This window comes from Lupinus angustifolius, unplaced genomic scaffold, assembly GCF_001865875.1.
Source record: "Lupinus angustifolius cultivar Tanjil unplaced genomic scaffold, LupAngTanjil_v1.0 Scaffold_74_23, whole genome shotgun sequence".
Lineage (NCBI taxonomy): Eukaryota > Viridiplantae > Streptophyta > Magnoliopsida > Fabales > Fabaceae > Lupinus > Lupinus angustifolius.
Window position 1 is genome coordinate 37,243 of NW_017723559.1, and position 15,789 is coordinate 53,031.

General features: G+C 31.7%; 2 protein-coding genes across 3 annotated transcripts in view; one reads left to right on the plus strand and one right to left on the minus strand.

The window, feature by feature from the left end:
* The window catches only part of LOC109339377 (1-aminocyclopropane-1-carboxylate oxidase homolog 1-like), a 36,426-nt gene extending 32,769 nt beyond the window's left edge, over nucleotides 1-3,657 (plus strand). The window contains exon 5 of the mRNA XM_019576805.1: nucleotides 3,644-3,657. The gene's annotated coding sequence lies outside the window, so the exon portion shown is untranslated. The remainder of the gene's footprint in view (nucleotides 1-3,643) is intronic.
* A 1,948-nt stretch (nucleotides 3,658-5,605) lies between these two features.
* LOC109339379 (uncharacterized protein At4g15545-like) lies at nucleotides 5,606-10,194 on the minus strand. Of its 2 annotated transcripts, XM_019576809.1 has the most exons (10): nucleotides 9,785-10,194; nucleotides 8,723-8,791; nucleotides 8,255-8,305; nucleotides 8,061-8,124; nucleotides 7,867-7,941; nucleotides 7,113-7,370; nucleotides 6,816-6,861; nucleotides 6,644-6,722; nucleotides 6,422-6,548; nucleotides 5,606-5,683 (listed from the first exon to the last, which is right to left on the minus strand). In XM_019576809.1, exons 1-9 carry the CDS (start codon nucleotides 10,082-10,084, stop codon nucleotides 6,456-6,458), a joined length of 1,035 nt encoding a protein of 344 aa, XP_019432354.1. In that variant the 5' UTR covers nucleotides 10,085-10,194; the 3' UTR covers nucleotides 5,606-5,683; nucleotides 6,422-6,455. The 2 variants fall into 2 exon arrangements, with proteins under 2 accessions (XP_019432354.1, XP_019432353.1); XM_019576808.1 differs by lacking the exon at nucleotides 5,606-5,683 and having other exon boundaries at nucleotides 6,309-6,548; nucleotides 9,785-10,193.
* Between the last annotated feature and the right edge of the window lie 5,595 nt (nucleotides 10,195-15,789).

Here is a 15,789-nt window from a genome sequence, read left to right on the forward strand (position 1 = left end):
AGAGATCATCCACATACAAACAGCTGATAAGAACATGACTGTTGTTTGTACACTTCACATAGACACCATGCTCAACATCACACTTTCTGAACCCTGCCTTTAAGAAGAATGCATCAATTCTTCTATTCCAAGCTCTTGGAGCTTGTCTCAACTCATACAAAGCCTTCTCCAATCTATAGACTTTGTCATCACTGCCTCTTATCACAAAACCAGGGGGTTGTTTTATGTAGACTTTCTCATTAAGTGAGCCATTAAGAAAGGTTGATTTCACATCAAGTTACCACATCTCCCAATTATTCTTGGTTGCTAGAGCCACTATCAATCTAACTGTTTCAAGTCTGGCCACAAGAGAAAAGACCTCAGAGAAATCCACACCTTCCTTTTGCATAAAGCCTTTTGCTACCAATCTTGCTTTGTGTTTGCCAATGGAGCCATCTGGTTTGAGTTTTGTCTTGAAGACTCGTCTTACTAAAATCGGTTTTTGATCATTTGGAAGTTGAACCAACTCCCAGGTCTCATTCTTAACAATGGACATTAATTCTTCCTTTATGGCCTCCTTCCATACTTTGTTGTTAAAAGCTTCCTCAACTGTGATGGGTTCAGTGTCTACAAATAGTGCAAGATATTGAACTAGCTCACCTTCTATCGTGATCACATCATCAGGTAGGATTTCATAATCCCTTAGTCTTGCAGGTAGGTTTCTCATCCTATAGGGCCTTCTTGTATCACAATCATTAGTTCTAGCTTCTGACTGAGACTCAATATCACTTGAATTCATAGTTTCAAATGGTATGAAGTCACTAGGATTCCATTCCAGAGGAATTTGAACTACAGGTTCTGTTATCTTCTGTTTTTCAGTCCAAGTGCTTGACTCATTGAAGTGCACATCCCTGCTGAACAAGACTTGGCTAGTCTTAGGATTGAATAGCTTATAGGACCATGTTGAGTGATAGCCCACAAAGATCAAGAGCTCACTCTTGTCATCCAACTTTCCTCTTTTCTGATCAGAGATATGTCTATAGTAAACTGATCCAAAAATTCTGAAGTGTGTAACTGAGGGCTTCCTGCTAGACCAGACTTCCTCAAGCACTTTAGATTCAAGTTTCTTTGTTGGACAATGATTAAGAACATATGCTGCTGTTGTTGCAACCTCACCCCATAAGCCATGTGTTAGATTCCTAGATTTTAGCATGATCCTAACCATGTTAAGGATGGTTCTATTCCTTCTTTCAGCTACTCCATTATGCTGAGGAGTATAAGGTGCAGTCACCTCATGCAGAATTCCATTCTCAGTGCAATACAACTCGAATTCTTTGGAAGTGAATTCACCTCCTCCATAAGTTCTCAACACTTTAATTGACCTTTCTGATTGTTTTTCAGGCATACACTTGAAGGTATTGAATATACCAAACACATCACTCTTGAGCTTCATCAAGTATAGCCAAATTTTTCTGCTAAAGTCATCAACAAATTTGACAAAATATCTATTTCCACCAAGTGATGGAGCCTAAAAAAGACCACAAACATCATAGTAGACAATGTGTAAAAGACTGTTGGTTCTTGAAGCAGTGAATTTGTTAAATGATGATCTTGGTTGCTTGTTGATCTGGAAACTGTCACATATCCTATTTGGTATCTGAATTGAAGGCAAACCAAGAACCATCTCCTTTGTTTTCATAAGGCTAAGGTCTTTGAAATTCAAATGACCAAGTCTCATGTGCCATAGCCATACATCTTCACTCAGAGTTTCACTATTAAGACATTGAGATTCAATGGCATTGAGATTTACCTGAAATGTTTTGTTTTGAGTGAGAGGAGCTCTTATGATTTTCTTCCTAATTGAGTAAAAGATTTCAAGCTGACCATCCTGCATACTCACATAGAACCCCTTTTCTAATAGCTGACCAAGGCTGATCAAGTTGTGACTCATGTTTGGCACAAAAAGTACTTCAGAAATCAAAGCATTCCTGCCATCTTTTTTTTATCACAACATCTCCAATCCCTTCTACTTGGATAGTTCTATTATCAGCAAACTTTACCTTGCTCTTCTTGCTAGAATCAAAGTTGACAAGCCACTTTCTATGTCCTGTCATATGATTTGAGCATCCAGAGTCCACATACCAAATTTCTTCATTGTTGTTACCTTGGCTTGTTGTCATCATTAGCAAGATGGGTGAATCATCATCAGAATAGCCATTATCTTCCTTCACCATGTGAGCTTCCTCATGGTGTTGTCTATTGTGACCATCAGAGTATCTTGGTTGTGCTTGACGTTCAGAAGAGAAGTGACCCATTTTATTGCAATTGAAGCACTTCACTCTTTTTTTGTCTACTTTCTTCTTTCCTCCTCTCCAACTGCTACCACGTCCTCTTTTTGAATAATTTGATGTTTGATCAAGATCAATTCTTTCTTGATCTTAAAGTCTAGAGTTGCCAGAGTTCTTCTCCCTATAGTCTTTTCCCTTCCTCGATTTCTTTCATTATTCTTACCAAATATCTTCCTTTCTTGTAAGTTTGAGCTTGCAATGCTTGACTGACTTTATCAGTTGATCTCTCAATGAGTCTTTGCTCATGATCCTCGAGGGAGCCCTGAAGATCTTCCAGCTTCAAATCTTCAAGTCTTTTTTATTCTTCAATAGCAACAACTATATGATCAAAATTTGGGGTAAGAGTTCTCATGATCTTTTCAACAATGGCTTGATTAGCTATAGCTTCACCACAAGCTTTCATCTGGTTTGTAAGACAGATGATCCTGTTGAAGAACTGGGCAACCTTCTCATTCAACTTCATCTGCGTCAATTCATATTGGCGCCTCATGGTTTGGAGTCTAACCTTCTTTAATTGTTCTGCTCCTTGTTACATTTCTCTAAAATTTGTCATGCCTCTTGTGAAGATTATGTTGAAGCAATCTTCTCAAAGTGTGCTTCATCAACACACTGATATAGAAGGCACATGACTTTGCAATCCTTCCTTTTGTTCTCCTTGTGTGCCAATCTTTATTGTTCTGTTGAGTCTGCCTCTAGTTGAGGGTAACCAAGTTCAACGATTTTTGATATTTCTTGAAACCCCATGATTGCCCTCATTTGAATGCTCCATCTCTTCCAATTTTTGCCATCGAGGACAGGTAGGCTAACTGGAAAGCTTGTGCTTGTGTGCCCCATTCAAGAAAAGACGAAGGGAGTAATTGGAGATGATGGAGTACCTTGGATCTCACTTGAGCTCTTAATACCAATTTGTTGGAGAAGCTTAAGTTCTCCTCTTGTCGTGAACAAGAAGATTGAGAAAAAAGAAGAATGAAGAGAAAAACAGTGAGGTTGAGATTGGGAGAAAAAGGTTAGAATTGGAGAAAATAGTAGATTAGAGATAAGAGAGCAAGTGTAAGAATTTAGCAATGATTTATGTATTGATTACTCAACCAATATGATACACAAGCTATTTATAGTAAGCCAATGCTTAACGAACAAAACTAACTTTTGAAAACTTGCCAAATGTAGAAACCAACTAACTAATTATTTCTAACATACTACTAGTTTGTTAAAATAAACCTCATAACTACATAGAAACAACTACTAAATCCTGAAGATGACTTTATCTGAATATCACTCTCTAACCTAAAATAGTGTAAGCAATTGCTTGAAGGCAGAAACATATCTTATTATATTTTATTTAACTATAGATTACATATTAATCAATATTCAATTAATTGGTCTAAGGTTATTGGTCTAAGGTTATTGGAAAAAAAGATTTGTCCACGTCATTTTGTTATTTTTTTTGGTTCAAATTGTGTCTATTTTTGGCCAAGTTTCTTTACTCTCTTTTAGATCACCCATACGTAAGCTATTCCATAATATTTATGCCTTATGTAAGTGATCTACTCAATTTATCATTATTATGAAAGTCTCGATTACTGCAGTTTTTCTTAATGGTTTGTCTATCAAGTTACTATATAAAATTAAATTATAAAAGAGTTCGATTATTTTCAAATGAAAATGAATTTTGAGGATAACTTGATTAATTTAATAAACTATAAGCAGCTTTGGTAAAATAAATCTAAATCCAAGGAATCGAGCTGTTATACAGCTCAGCCTAATCTTGATTTCTAGACGATAGTATTTTCATAGTTTTTATGCAAAATGAGATATGTCTCTTGTGTTAATATCATTGCTCTCAATCAGTGTATGCAAACATAAATTAAACATCAATTTCCCACAGTTTCAAACTAGGGGAGTTAAAACAACCGTCTAAGATGTGTCCCATTCATAGTATTTTCTATCAAAACATGAAAGGAACACCACAACTATTACTTTACTACATAAGAAAAAAAAAGCTCTTCTTTAACACATCAATCTCTCACAACATTTTTTTCCAGCTCAAAATATTTTACCAGTAAAAGGCAAACTAAAAGTTCACAACCTCTATGTATCAATAATAAATACTCACGTGTAAATCTAACAACAATGTATATCTATTAAAATCTTCCCTTTTAAATTGTTCATTCTCTCATATGTACATTTTTATATTTACAGTATATTTTCTGTCTCACAATATGTATCACTTTATGTGTCATAAATTGTTATTAATTAAAAAATACATTAAATTTAAAAATAATTATTAAATATTTTTTTGACCAATCACCTCATAACACATGGAGTGACATATATTAAGAATTTCAACATACTTTTGAACTTTTTAACCTTCAAATATCATATAGTATCATGTTTGAGCTTTCCTATTTTCATTACAAAAATCAGAATTATCATTTATTTTTCTTATGTGTTTGAACATGTTTCGACCATGCGAATGCATAAATAACATATATGTTCTTAACAATGCAAATGTATGAGTAATATGCATGTTTTTATTCATGCGAATGCACGAGGAACATGTATTCTTAATAATACAAATGTACAAGTAACTTGTGTTTTAAACCATACGAATGTACAAGTAACTTGTGTTTTTAACCATACAAATGTACAAGTAACATGTGTTCTTAACAATACGAATGTACGAGTAATATGTATATTTTTAACAATGTGAATGCACATGTAATGTGTCTTCTTAACAATACAAATGTACGATTAATATATGTAATTTTAACCATACGAACATATGAGTAACATGTATGTTCTTAACAATATAAAGGTAGTACTAACATGTGCGTTTTGAAACATGTGAATACATATGTAATATGTATTATTAACTATGCAACAACAAAAAAATACTGTTACTTGCGAATGCACAAGTACTTGCTAGTTTTTAATTAAAACACCTTTTAAGCTTAATCAAATAGCTCTATGTCAGAATACTTTATCTGCATCTCCATATAACATTCAAACAGTTGTCTATACCACTTATATTAGAAAGATTTAGTATTGGAGATTACTGAAGTAACCGTAATAAGCATTCATACGCGACATATCCATAAAGCAAAATACTAAACAAATTCAACATTGTCACACATTCTCCTTAATTTTAATATTATGTTCAATTGAAAAACTTTTTTAAAACAACATATGATACAACAGAATTATGCATAGCTGTGCTACATGGATTGTTGCTTCACATTCAGACCAGTTTTTGAGACAAAGTCCAGATACATTTTTTAATGCAAGTGTATTGTCCCAACAAAGTTGAATTATAGCATATCTGAGCTACATGGATTTCTTCACATTCAGAATATTCTCTGCATGTACAATAATAGACAGAGTTATAACACTTACCAGATTCAGCTAAGAATTTCCAATTACACATTCAAGAAACCAAAATCTTGGTAAATGTAGTCAACACTTTAGCTAACTGCTCATGCCATTCATAAAATCTAGAGTTTCTATCCACAAATCATGCAGCAGGGAACAATCAAAACAAAAAAGCAGATGAAGCATATATTAATCTCAAATTTCAGTGGCTCAGATTAGTGCTTAATTGGATTTTGATTCAATGAGTCAATGACGAATGAATCAACTTCCACAATCATTGTTGGATTGTTAACCGCGATTAAACAATAATTCATCACCGCAGATGAACAGTCTTAATAGACTAAGGATTTTGACTATGCATTGTGTGATTTAGTTCCCTTTACTCTTGAAAGATTTTGCTGAAAAATTCATACATGATTTCCTCTAAAATATTGAAAGCTATGGTTTCTCAAAACCCATACTAAAATAATACTAGTACCACATCATTGGGGATGCATATTTATTTATTGAAATAGAGCTTCTATCACTATGGCCCAAGGGCCAATAGAACCCACTTCCATCTAAATTAAATTAACATCAGGACTTTTGCGTAAAACTTTCATGATGAAACTTTCAATAAATGCTAGCTTATTAATGGTATGAGAACAGGTTCAACTTCATTCACAATTACAAAAACAAAGAGGAATACCAACAAAGAGAGAAACTGTGACAAAGGATTGGCATACCAACTCAAAGAATTAAAGAATGCTGCTTTTGGGACTAGCGTACATTCCGGTTAAGCAATCCTTGAAAAGATAGGTAAAGATCCTTGTTATCTGACCCAAATATCTCATCTGCTTTTCTTAAAGTTTCCTGAAAGATCACATAACAAGTTGAGTGATGATTAACTACATGTAAACAACTTCAGTTCCAAATCCAATACTTTCAAGTATTCGGTATTGGTTTACCTCTCTTGTTTGCTTCTGAGCATTTAATTCCTTTATGTTAGCAAGAAATGCACTGAACTGCTCATATGAAAGGCGACTCCTATAAAGTGGTAAATTTAATCAATTCAGTTAGCTTCTGAAAATAAAATCAATTAAGAAGTCATTTTATGACAGCATGGAGAAAGAATGTCACCTGGCTTGACGAAAAAACTCCTTTCCATCAATCCTCGGAGTACGACCTAAACAAAATTTTACAAGTTATGGAGTATAAATTATTGAACATAATATAATAATTAAACACATTCACTAGGTGCCCAGTCCCTTGTTTTCCTTATCGAACAACACCCTAGCTAGCAACATGTGTGGATAACAATTCAACAAAGAATTACAGCACAAGGACTAAGAAACAAGCATAACAGAATTCAAGGACCAATTTTAGTAAGATGGAGAGAAATTATTTTGTAGTAGATTAACAATGAATCTTATAAACCTGGAAGTGATTGCCCCCGAGGTGGAGAGTTTGCTGCTGATGACTGCTGACTTGATGGATACCATGAAGAGATAGATGACTGTCCATCATATGATAGTTTTACGGGAGAGGTGGTACCAGAAGCTTTCCTGGGTGATGTTGCTGCAGAATATCCTCTAGGAGACCCCGCTGTTGAGATCACTTTTGGAGTACCAGTCGGAGTAAGACGTGGTGTGATATATGGGGTCAAAGAAAACCTTTGCCCTGCATACCTGGAAGCTGTAGAATCCCCATAAAAAAATGAAAAACAGAATCAATGGGAATGGATATGTCAAATCGGATTTAAAACACCTACAAGCCCATTTCATAGATAGATAAAGCTACAATTTTATTGGATTCAAAATCTGATTTTGATAAGTTTTTCCAGTTAAATTCAATTATTTCCAGATAGAAAATTATAAACTCTTTACTTCCCAGTAAAATTTCCTGTTTCCCTGCGCTTTGGCATTACTTTAATATAATAATTATCAGTTCTCACTATATAAGAACCTTAGATAAGCATGCCAATGAAATATGTCCAAATGATGATAAGAGAATGCTAGAAAACATATAACAGAAATCATTTAAAAAATATTAAGTATTAAAATATGCTTTCTTACGGAGTTAATTTCTTATGCATAATAAGGCTTATACGCAAATATTATTGAATTCTGAATAATGCACAGCAATTACAACATAGTGTAAAGTCAATGATGTATCTCGAACATTCATTTACCTTCATCAACTGTTTTACCCACATCAGTAGAACCACTGTATGAATGATGTGAGGTATAGCTACTTTCATCATCATCTGCAAGCAATGCAGAAATTAAATGGATATAAGAAACTGCAACAAGACATGCAGTTATGCAACATCAATTCTTTAAAAGGATTATGTGTGAAAATGATAACCAATGAGGTCGGAAGTACCCTTATCAGGATATGCCTTGGGAACTGATTGGTCACAGGTTCCAATATCTATGGTCTCAGCTTGCTGTCCCAAGAGCAATGAAAAAGAAAGAAAAGAAGAAAAATTGTTTAGGAGGATAATACTGGACATTTTCAACAGAAAAACCAAGAGTAATTACGATAAGTATGACTAAGTTAATATATTGATGTCTTACGGGCGGATTGTCAACAGTCAGGGACTGCATCAGTTTTTTTAGTGACTCCAACTATCAAATAGAAAAAAGAAAAGAGTCTGTCAGAAAAATGGGGAAAAGGATAAAAAGAAAACAGTATTTTACAATCTAACTGGAGTTATATATACATATAAAATAAACAATATGCATTAAATAAAGTACTGAAGCCAACTTTGTAACATATGCTCTGTGTGGTGGAGCTTTAAAAACCATACAATTAAAGAAAAATACACACCAACTACTGAATAAAATATATGCATGCCGGACAAGTATAAAAACAAGCTTGAGCAGAGACAAAATTGAACTGATATGTTTGAAAGATCTCCGTTATGTTACAATGAGTAATAGTTGTGTGATTTGTATCCTTCTAAACAGCAAAGACGAACTAGATGAACACATAGCATATAAACAAAAGGCAAGACAGGATACACAAATCAAATAAACATTCACCTTTGCTAAATCTCGACATAGCTTTTTTACTGTCGCTGCTAATTGGTCCCTCTCCTTTGAAAGCTTTGCCTACAACCAAAAATTAGAATATAAATCTTCAACCATCATCTCTAAACTTCATTAAATAATACACTATATCCAATTGTTTAAATTTACAAGTCAAACACACATGACACAGACAATTACACATGTAGTGAGCTGCTCAATGATCCACTCTTCTTCCAATTTGTTTGAGCACTAGTTTGATTGGCACTATTATGCCAGAAAAGAGCAAAACTTTTTTTCAATTGAAACAGGTATGCAAATGCAAAACTTAACCATAATGAACCAGCAACCTTTTTTCCTTCTTACACCTCATAAGCAACAAATGATAATTGATAATAAAATAAAAGCTCTGTTACCAACCCTTTATTGTCCAAATTATATTTACATGGTAGGTGGTACCAGTTCCGGTGCCCAGTAACGGATTCTATGTGGTTCGTCAATTTTACATTATTGTTACAATTTACAAGAATTCCATTATGACGAACCACAGAATCCGGTAAGTGATATGTAGGCTAAACAAGGGAACCATGTCACTATGGTCCAAATTGTGAAGAGTCTGGTTCTCCCCTTAAGCAAGGTGTTAATCTAAAAGTCGAGGGTGGAAAACTTAACTTTTGCCCCGTTTAGAGAGACATTTAGAAAAACCTATAGAGACCTTATTACAACTTGCAAAAACAATTTATGAAAAATTAACTGACGAAAAAAGACTATAGCATTCCTATAAGCTCTGTATAGCTTATTCCAACAAGCTTATCAAAGAAGCTTATAAAAATAAGCTCTTTTTAGCTTATTCAAAACTAGCTTATTAATTAAGCTGTTTACCTAAATGTGCCCTGAAAGGGTCTTCCCAACTCAACTTGAATTAACCGGGAATCCAATTGGTTTATGGGGATACCAAAAGTCTCAAACAAAATCACTAAAACCCAACAACAAAAAAGTGCAAAGAGTAAAACTTTAAGCATACCCACAATTCATTTCAGTCAAAAAATGAAAACCCAGGTAGATAACATAACATACATTATCATCAAAGGCATTCTTCAACCTAGCCTCAGCTTCATGGCAAGCATTGGAGAGACCAGAAACACGTTCTTCAAGGTCAAATATGAGACGTTCCTTTTCCACAAGCTTGTGACGAAGGCGAGATGAATCAGATTCAAGAGAGGAGACACGAGAGGCGATGGCCATGGATGTGATTTTGCGAGCGAGATCGAGTTGTTGGTAAGGATCAGTGGGTATCACAGAGAGAATCTCGTCAGGGATGTGAAAATCAACATTGTTGTTGTTGATTTGTGATGTTCCTGTGCCCTGCTGAGACATTTCTGAGAGAGGCACAGAGACAGAGACAGAGGAAGAGAAAATTGGGATTGTTGTTGTTGAAGAGTTTGAGGTGAATGATAAATGACACAAACAATGACAAATGGTCAAAATTACCTAATTGCCTTTGTTTAAGGTTTTTTGCACAAATAATTTGGTTATTTCATGGTGTCTACTTTTGTCTTTAAGCATATTGTTTCATGTTTTTTTTATTAAGTAAATACTGTCAGGTTAGTTTTTTTGTAATATCTGGGCATCACGGTTAATGAGTGAGGAATTAATTTATTTTAGGATGTATAATTATCTTTTCTAATGAGTATTGTTTTCGCTAATTGAATACTTGGGAAAATTTAGTCTTTTTAAACATCTAACAATTTCTTAAATTATTAGATTAATATTTTATTGAAAGTTTCATGTAAGTTTGAAATAGAATATAATTTTTTTTTTATGAACATCAATTTCTGAAACAATAGGGTTGATGTCTCTTGCATATAAATTAATATAAGCAGTTGGTATCACAAAGTATTTCGTTCAATATTAATATACATGAGTTGGAATTCTCACGAAAAAAAATTGATTGAGGAGTAATCACTAATCTTAAAAAATTATTTGTCTACTTTGATACTAACATAGAGATACCTTCATTAAAAAATTACATATAATATACAATATGCTATTCAAATTTTAATAATCAAATATTCAAAAACACTCTTAATTATTATGAGTAAACAACTATGGTGGCGACATGTATAGTGTGTCTGATTATTTTATGATGTTAAGTATTTAATTTTTATATATTTCATTTTAGTGAATTAAAATATTTTTTATTGAATATACTTTATATTATAATTTTTGTATTGAATTGCTTTATATTATAATTTTTTATATTTGATGTACTTTATATTATATTTTTTGTATTTGGTGTAGTTTATATCAAATTTTTAATTTAAGGTGAAAGATATGGTTAATATATTGATAGTGATTATCCATAATTATATGATTTTTGTAGAAATTAAAAAATATTAAGTACAAAACAGGAAAATAAAAAATTACTCCATGATAATAATTATATCATATTATATCTTTATATATAATATACATATAAGTAAACAATTAGATGTTTGTTGAATCATTCTAACTAAAAGTTTCACTAGTTGATAGTTAAAGATTTATCTCCTTCCTTCTAAATAGAGTAATTACTACAATTGACTTTAATCCTATCAACAAAGTTTTGTTTTTTTAGAAAGTCAATGATATGTAGGAGAAAAAAATAATATTAAAGACAAATTTTCGAATAAATTTGACTGAAATAATTTAGATATTTTAATAGTGTATATATATTATATATACTGCGATTTGAATTTGTTCTTAACACCTAAAAGTTTAGAAAATTGAATAAAGGAGTTTTCCCCCTAAGGTGGGTCCTTTGCATGGTCTAGCTTCAATTTTGCATTATTTCTTTCCAAAATGGCACATGCACTTTATTTTAAATTTTTAGCCTATTGTTTTGGTTTTTAAGTATCTTCTTTATTTTAATTTGTAAAAAAAAAGTAAAATAAGTGAATGAATGGAGGAAAAAATGTTACAAAAATGTTATATATAAAAAAGTTAAACGATTTTTTAGTTTGAGATTTGATGAAACTGGAGAGAAAAAATATTGTAAGAGATGAAAAGAAACGGGAAAAATATATGGAAAATCATGAACCACACAAAATCTTATATTTTGTAACACCCATGCAACCCAAAGAAAACTTAATAAACAAAAAACAACCGCTCATACACTTCATTTATGGTAACCGTAAGTCTTGTAATCCTTTTTATTTATTCTTCTTCTTATTGTTTGATTTTATATTACGTTTATTTATTATACTCCATTCAATTAATATATAATCTGGTTAAAAATTTATTCCAGTTACAAATAGAATATCAATTTTAATCACTAATTTATATTAATTGTTTTTTGGTTATGAAGATTGAAAATTTGTTTTCTGGTTGATTATAATTTATTCTTTATCATGTGATTTTACATTACGTTTATTTATTATATTCCATTCAATTAACATTTAATGTGGTTAAAGATTTATTTAGGTTATAAATATAATATCAATTTCAACCACTAATTGATATTAATTATTTTTATTATGGAGATTGAAAAATTATTTTCTGGTTAATTGTAATTTATTATTTATTAAAATTACAATATATTAATCCATCAAAAATTGTAATAAATTATTTATTAATTATAACTAAGCACATAAAAATAATATATTAATATTCAGAAAATATCATGATAAATCATAAATCATAGTGATTGACAAAAAAAGAAAATAAAGTATTGACGAAATGAAATTGAGTTAATGTATATAGAATACACCATCCTAATTAAGCATATACATAACGAGAAAAAGAAATGTGGTACCAAAATTATTTTGGACCATAATTTTTATTTAATCATTTGTATCATATAGTCATTAATTCTTATTCCACACTTGCATGCCTTTTAATATCTCCTAATGTTCTATTTTTTAATTTTTAATTAATTATATTTATTCCAAACATTAATTCACATTTGTTATCTTTTTTGTTGTTGTTATTTACAATATTTAGATTCGAATGTATATGGGCAATGAGGATGAAATGATCATATGTAAGACATTTTTAGTGTTTCATATTAGATTAATATTATATTATATTAAACTAAAATCTCATATTATCACATTTTAAAATTGTCTTTGGTTTTATAACTTAATTGATGGTTTAGTGCGTACAATAATTGTTAGGGGAAACAAAATGCATATAAACAAATTTGAATCTATGATATCAATCAAGTTTAGTGAGCATGCATAGAGTAACGAAGTTATTTATTTTTTAAAAATTGAATCAATGATATTTATCGAGGAAAAATGAGAAGGCATAAACAATGGTTAACTTTAATAATATATGCTCAGTAGGTTGGAGAAAATGATATCTTTGAGTAACCTAATTAACGTTGAAGGAGAAATGAAGAGAGAGATGATCCAAAAGAAATATGTTGAAGAAGAAAGGAAAGGAGAAATGATAAATAGATGTATTTAAGAATAAAGTAAGAGAAATGATCTAGAGTTGTGAAGAGATAAACGAAGAGAGATGAAGTAATTTGGAGAAGAATAAATGATGAGTAATTTTGTTTCATGTTTTGAATGATTTGCTATAATTTTATGATAGTAATTTTTGAATGACAAAAATGTCAGTTTTAGTTTACAAGTGTCCAAAAACAAAGATATCATTTATTGGAATATGAAATAATAAGATAACGTTAGGTATCAGTGGTCTAGGAACATCTAGAAGGGGTTGAATATGTGTAGCGGTTATCAATCACTGCATCTTGCACCAACACCCAATTCTAGAAACAGCTCAGTTAATCGATTAACACATAATCTTAATCAATTAACACATGCACAGAACAGAATGATCAGAGAGGCAGATTGCACAGTTATTTAAAATCAATTGAACAGAGATAAATCAGATATTTTTAAGCATTATTAATAAGCATATGACAGTGAACAAATGTGCAAAATATCATCTATAAATTCAAATTGAAACAGTAAGAAAAGTAAATAAGATCCGGGGAGAGAAAAGCGTGCAAAGATGAAATTTTATTCTAGTTCGTTTGCGATCCACTGTAAACTACATCCAGGCCTCCCCTTCTGATCTTGGGAGATTTTCATCTTCACAATATTGAATATACGAAGGATTACACACACCAATTCAATTACAAGAACATAAGACGCTTCTTTCTTGAAATCTAGGACACCTAAACCCTAGGTTTAACTCTACATTTCGCCTGAGAAACCCTTTCTCGCGAAACAGCCCCAATCAAGATTCTTGTCCTCAAATCAAGACCTCCTAGTCTTCGTGAAGAATCTCAATCTCTATAGTGGTGCGACACCAAGAGATCAATCAAAAAATACACAAAAACAGATTAAAACAGCAAGGTATTATTAGCACAATAATGCTTAAAATATTACAAGTAAAAGATCTTAAGACTAACTCACTCACTAATCACTCAAGCCATCAAGAACACGTGAGTTAATCAAAAACAGAAATCAATATATCTCTCTATCAATCTTTACCAATAATGCATGAACACGTGAGCAAGATAAGAATGAGCATAAGAAAATGTAAAACAGAATTCAAAACCAGAAATCAATTCAGCATGATAACTCTCTTCTCACACATGCAACTCTCTTGCAAAAAACAGTAAAAACAAAACAAAATATGCTCTATAAATCAGTCCTATACAATGAAATACAATGCTACAGTTTTCTGGAAGTTGCATGTATTTATAGTAAGCATTTTTGACAGTTGGATTCGTTGCAAACAGTTGAACGGTTAAAACAGAAATTAGTTATAACAAATAACAGACATGTTAGTCGATTAAGACTACCCGTTAATCGATTAACCAGTGCAACAGAATAAAACAAAAAACAGTTGTAACAGAAACACTGATTTAACAGAAAAGCAGTTGAGTTAATCGATTAAGTCACCACGTTAATCGATTAACTGGCATATTAACATACATGATTCAAAAGGTAAACTTCTCATATGTTATGCACAACTTATATACATGTTCTAACAATTATATTATGCCTAATATACACATATAACATGTATGATTAATGCATGAACATACAATTAACTAGATGATATGTCTCGTGGATATGATATGACAATTAAGATGGCTTGAGAGACTTGCACTAAGGTTCACCTCACCTATACTCACTTACTACGGCACACATCCCAAACTACTTATGTGAAGAAGATCTTTGTTCCTGACTTTGGCAAGGTTGCTACTCTCAAAAAATTCAGAAAACTACACTGTCAAGAAGATATTGGGTTGTCATCATCAAAAAGGGGGAGATTGTGAAGATCTTTGCTCCTGACCTTGGCAAGGTTTTGATGAAGACACCAACATCACCAAAAAGAAGAAAAGGAAGAATACTTATGAAGACAAAGAAGAATAAAGCTTCAAGAAAATTAGATTAAGTCTCTATAGGTACTTCTATCCTAAAACTCTTACTTATGCAAACTCAAACCATTTTTAAAGAATAATGAAACACTTTAGAAATACTTAAAACATTTTTTGAGATGATGTGTAACGGGTTACTTCATTCAAGTAACATATTACATGAGTGAGAAAAGAGTTATCAAACTTAAAACTGATCAGAGTAATCTATTACTGTATTTAAGTAACAAATTACTGTATTTGAGTAACAAATTACTGAGTAACAGGTTACTCAAATTGTTGTAATCGATTACTATAAGTGAATTTTAAATTCATTGTGGACATAACATTTGGGTAATCGATTACTCAATGTTGTAATCGATTACTGAGTGTTGTTACATCATTTTTTCAGATTTGAAACTCAAGAGTTTTCATCCCAAACAAAATGCATTCGTTCCAAACAATTTATACTCTTTCATAAAGGCACAATGAGTGATTAGAAAGTCTATTTAAAGGCATTAGAACTCACAATGAAAATAACTCTTTGAACAACTTTTTTACACTTTTCTCACAACTTTTCTACACTTTTCTGAAATAGTTTTCTGAACTCAAACTTTCAAAGCTATTTTTCTGAGTTGCTTGAAGTAAAGTGTTTCAAAGTTTTGTAAACTTAAAAGAGCATTATTACTAAGCATATAAAGAGAGTTGATTGGATTGCAAGTGA

Coding starts and splice junctions, on each gene's coding strand:
- LOC109339379 (XM_019576809.1), bottom strand. CDS start 10,084: ATGTCTCAGCAGGGCACAGGAACATCACAAATCAACAACAACAATGTT. Junction 8,306..8,722: donor TATGTCGAGATTTAGCAAAG/GTGAATGTTTAT, acceptor TCTATTTGATAG/TTGGAGTCACTAAAAAAACT. Junction 7,371..7,866: donor GGGTAAAACAGTTGATGAAG/GTAAATGAATGT, acceptor GGGATTCTACAG/CTTCCAGGTATGCAGGGCAA.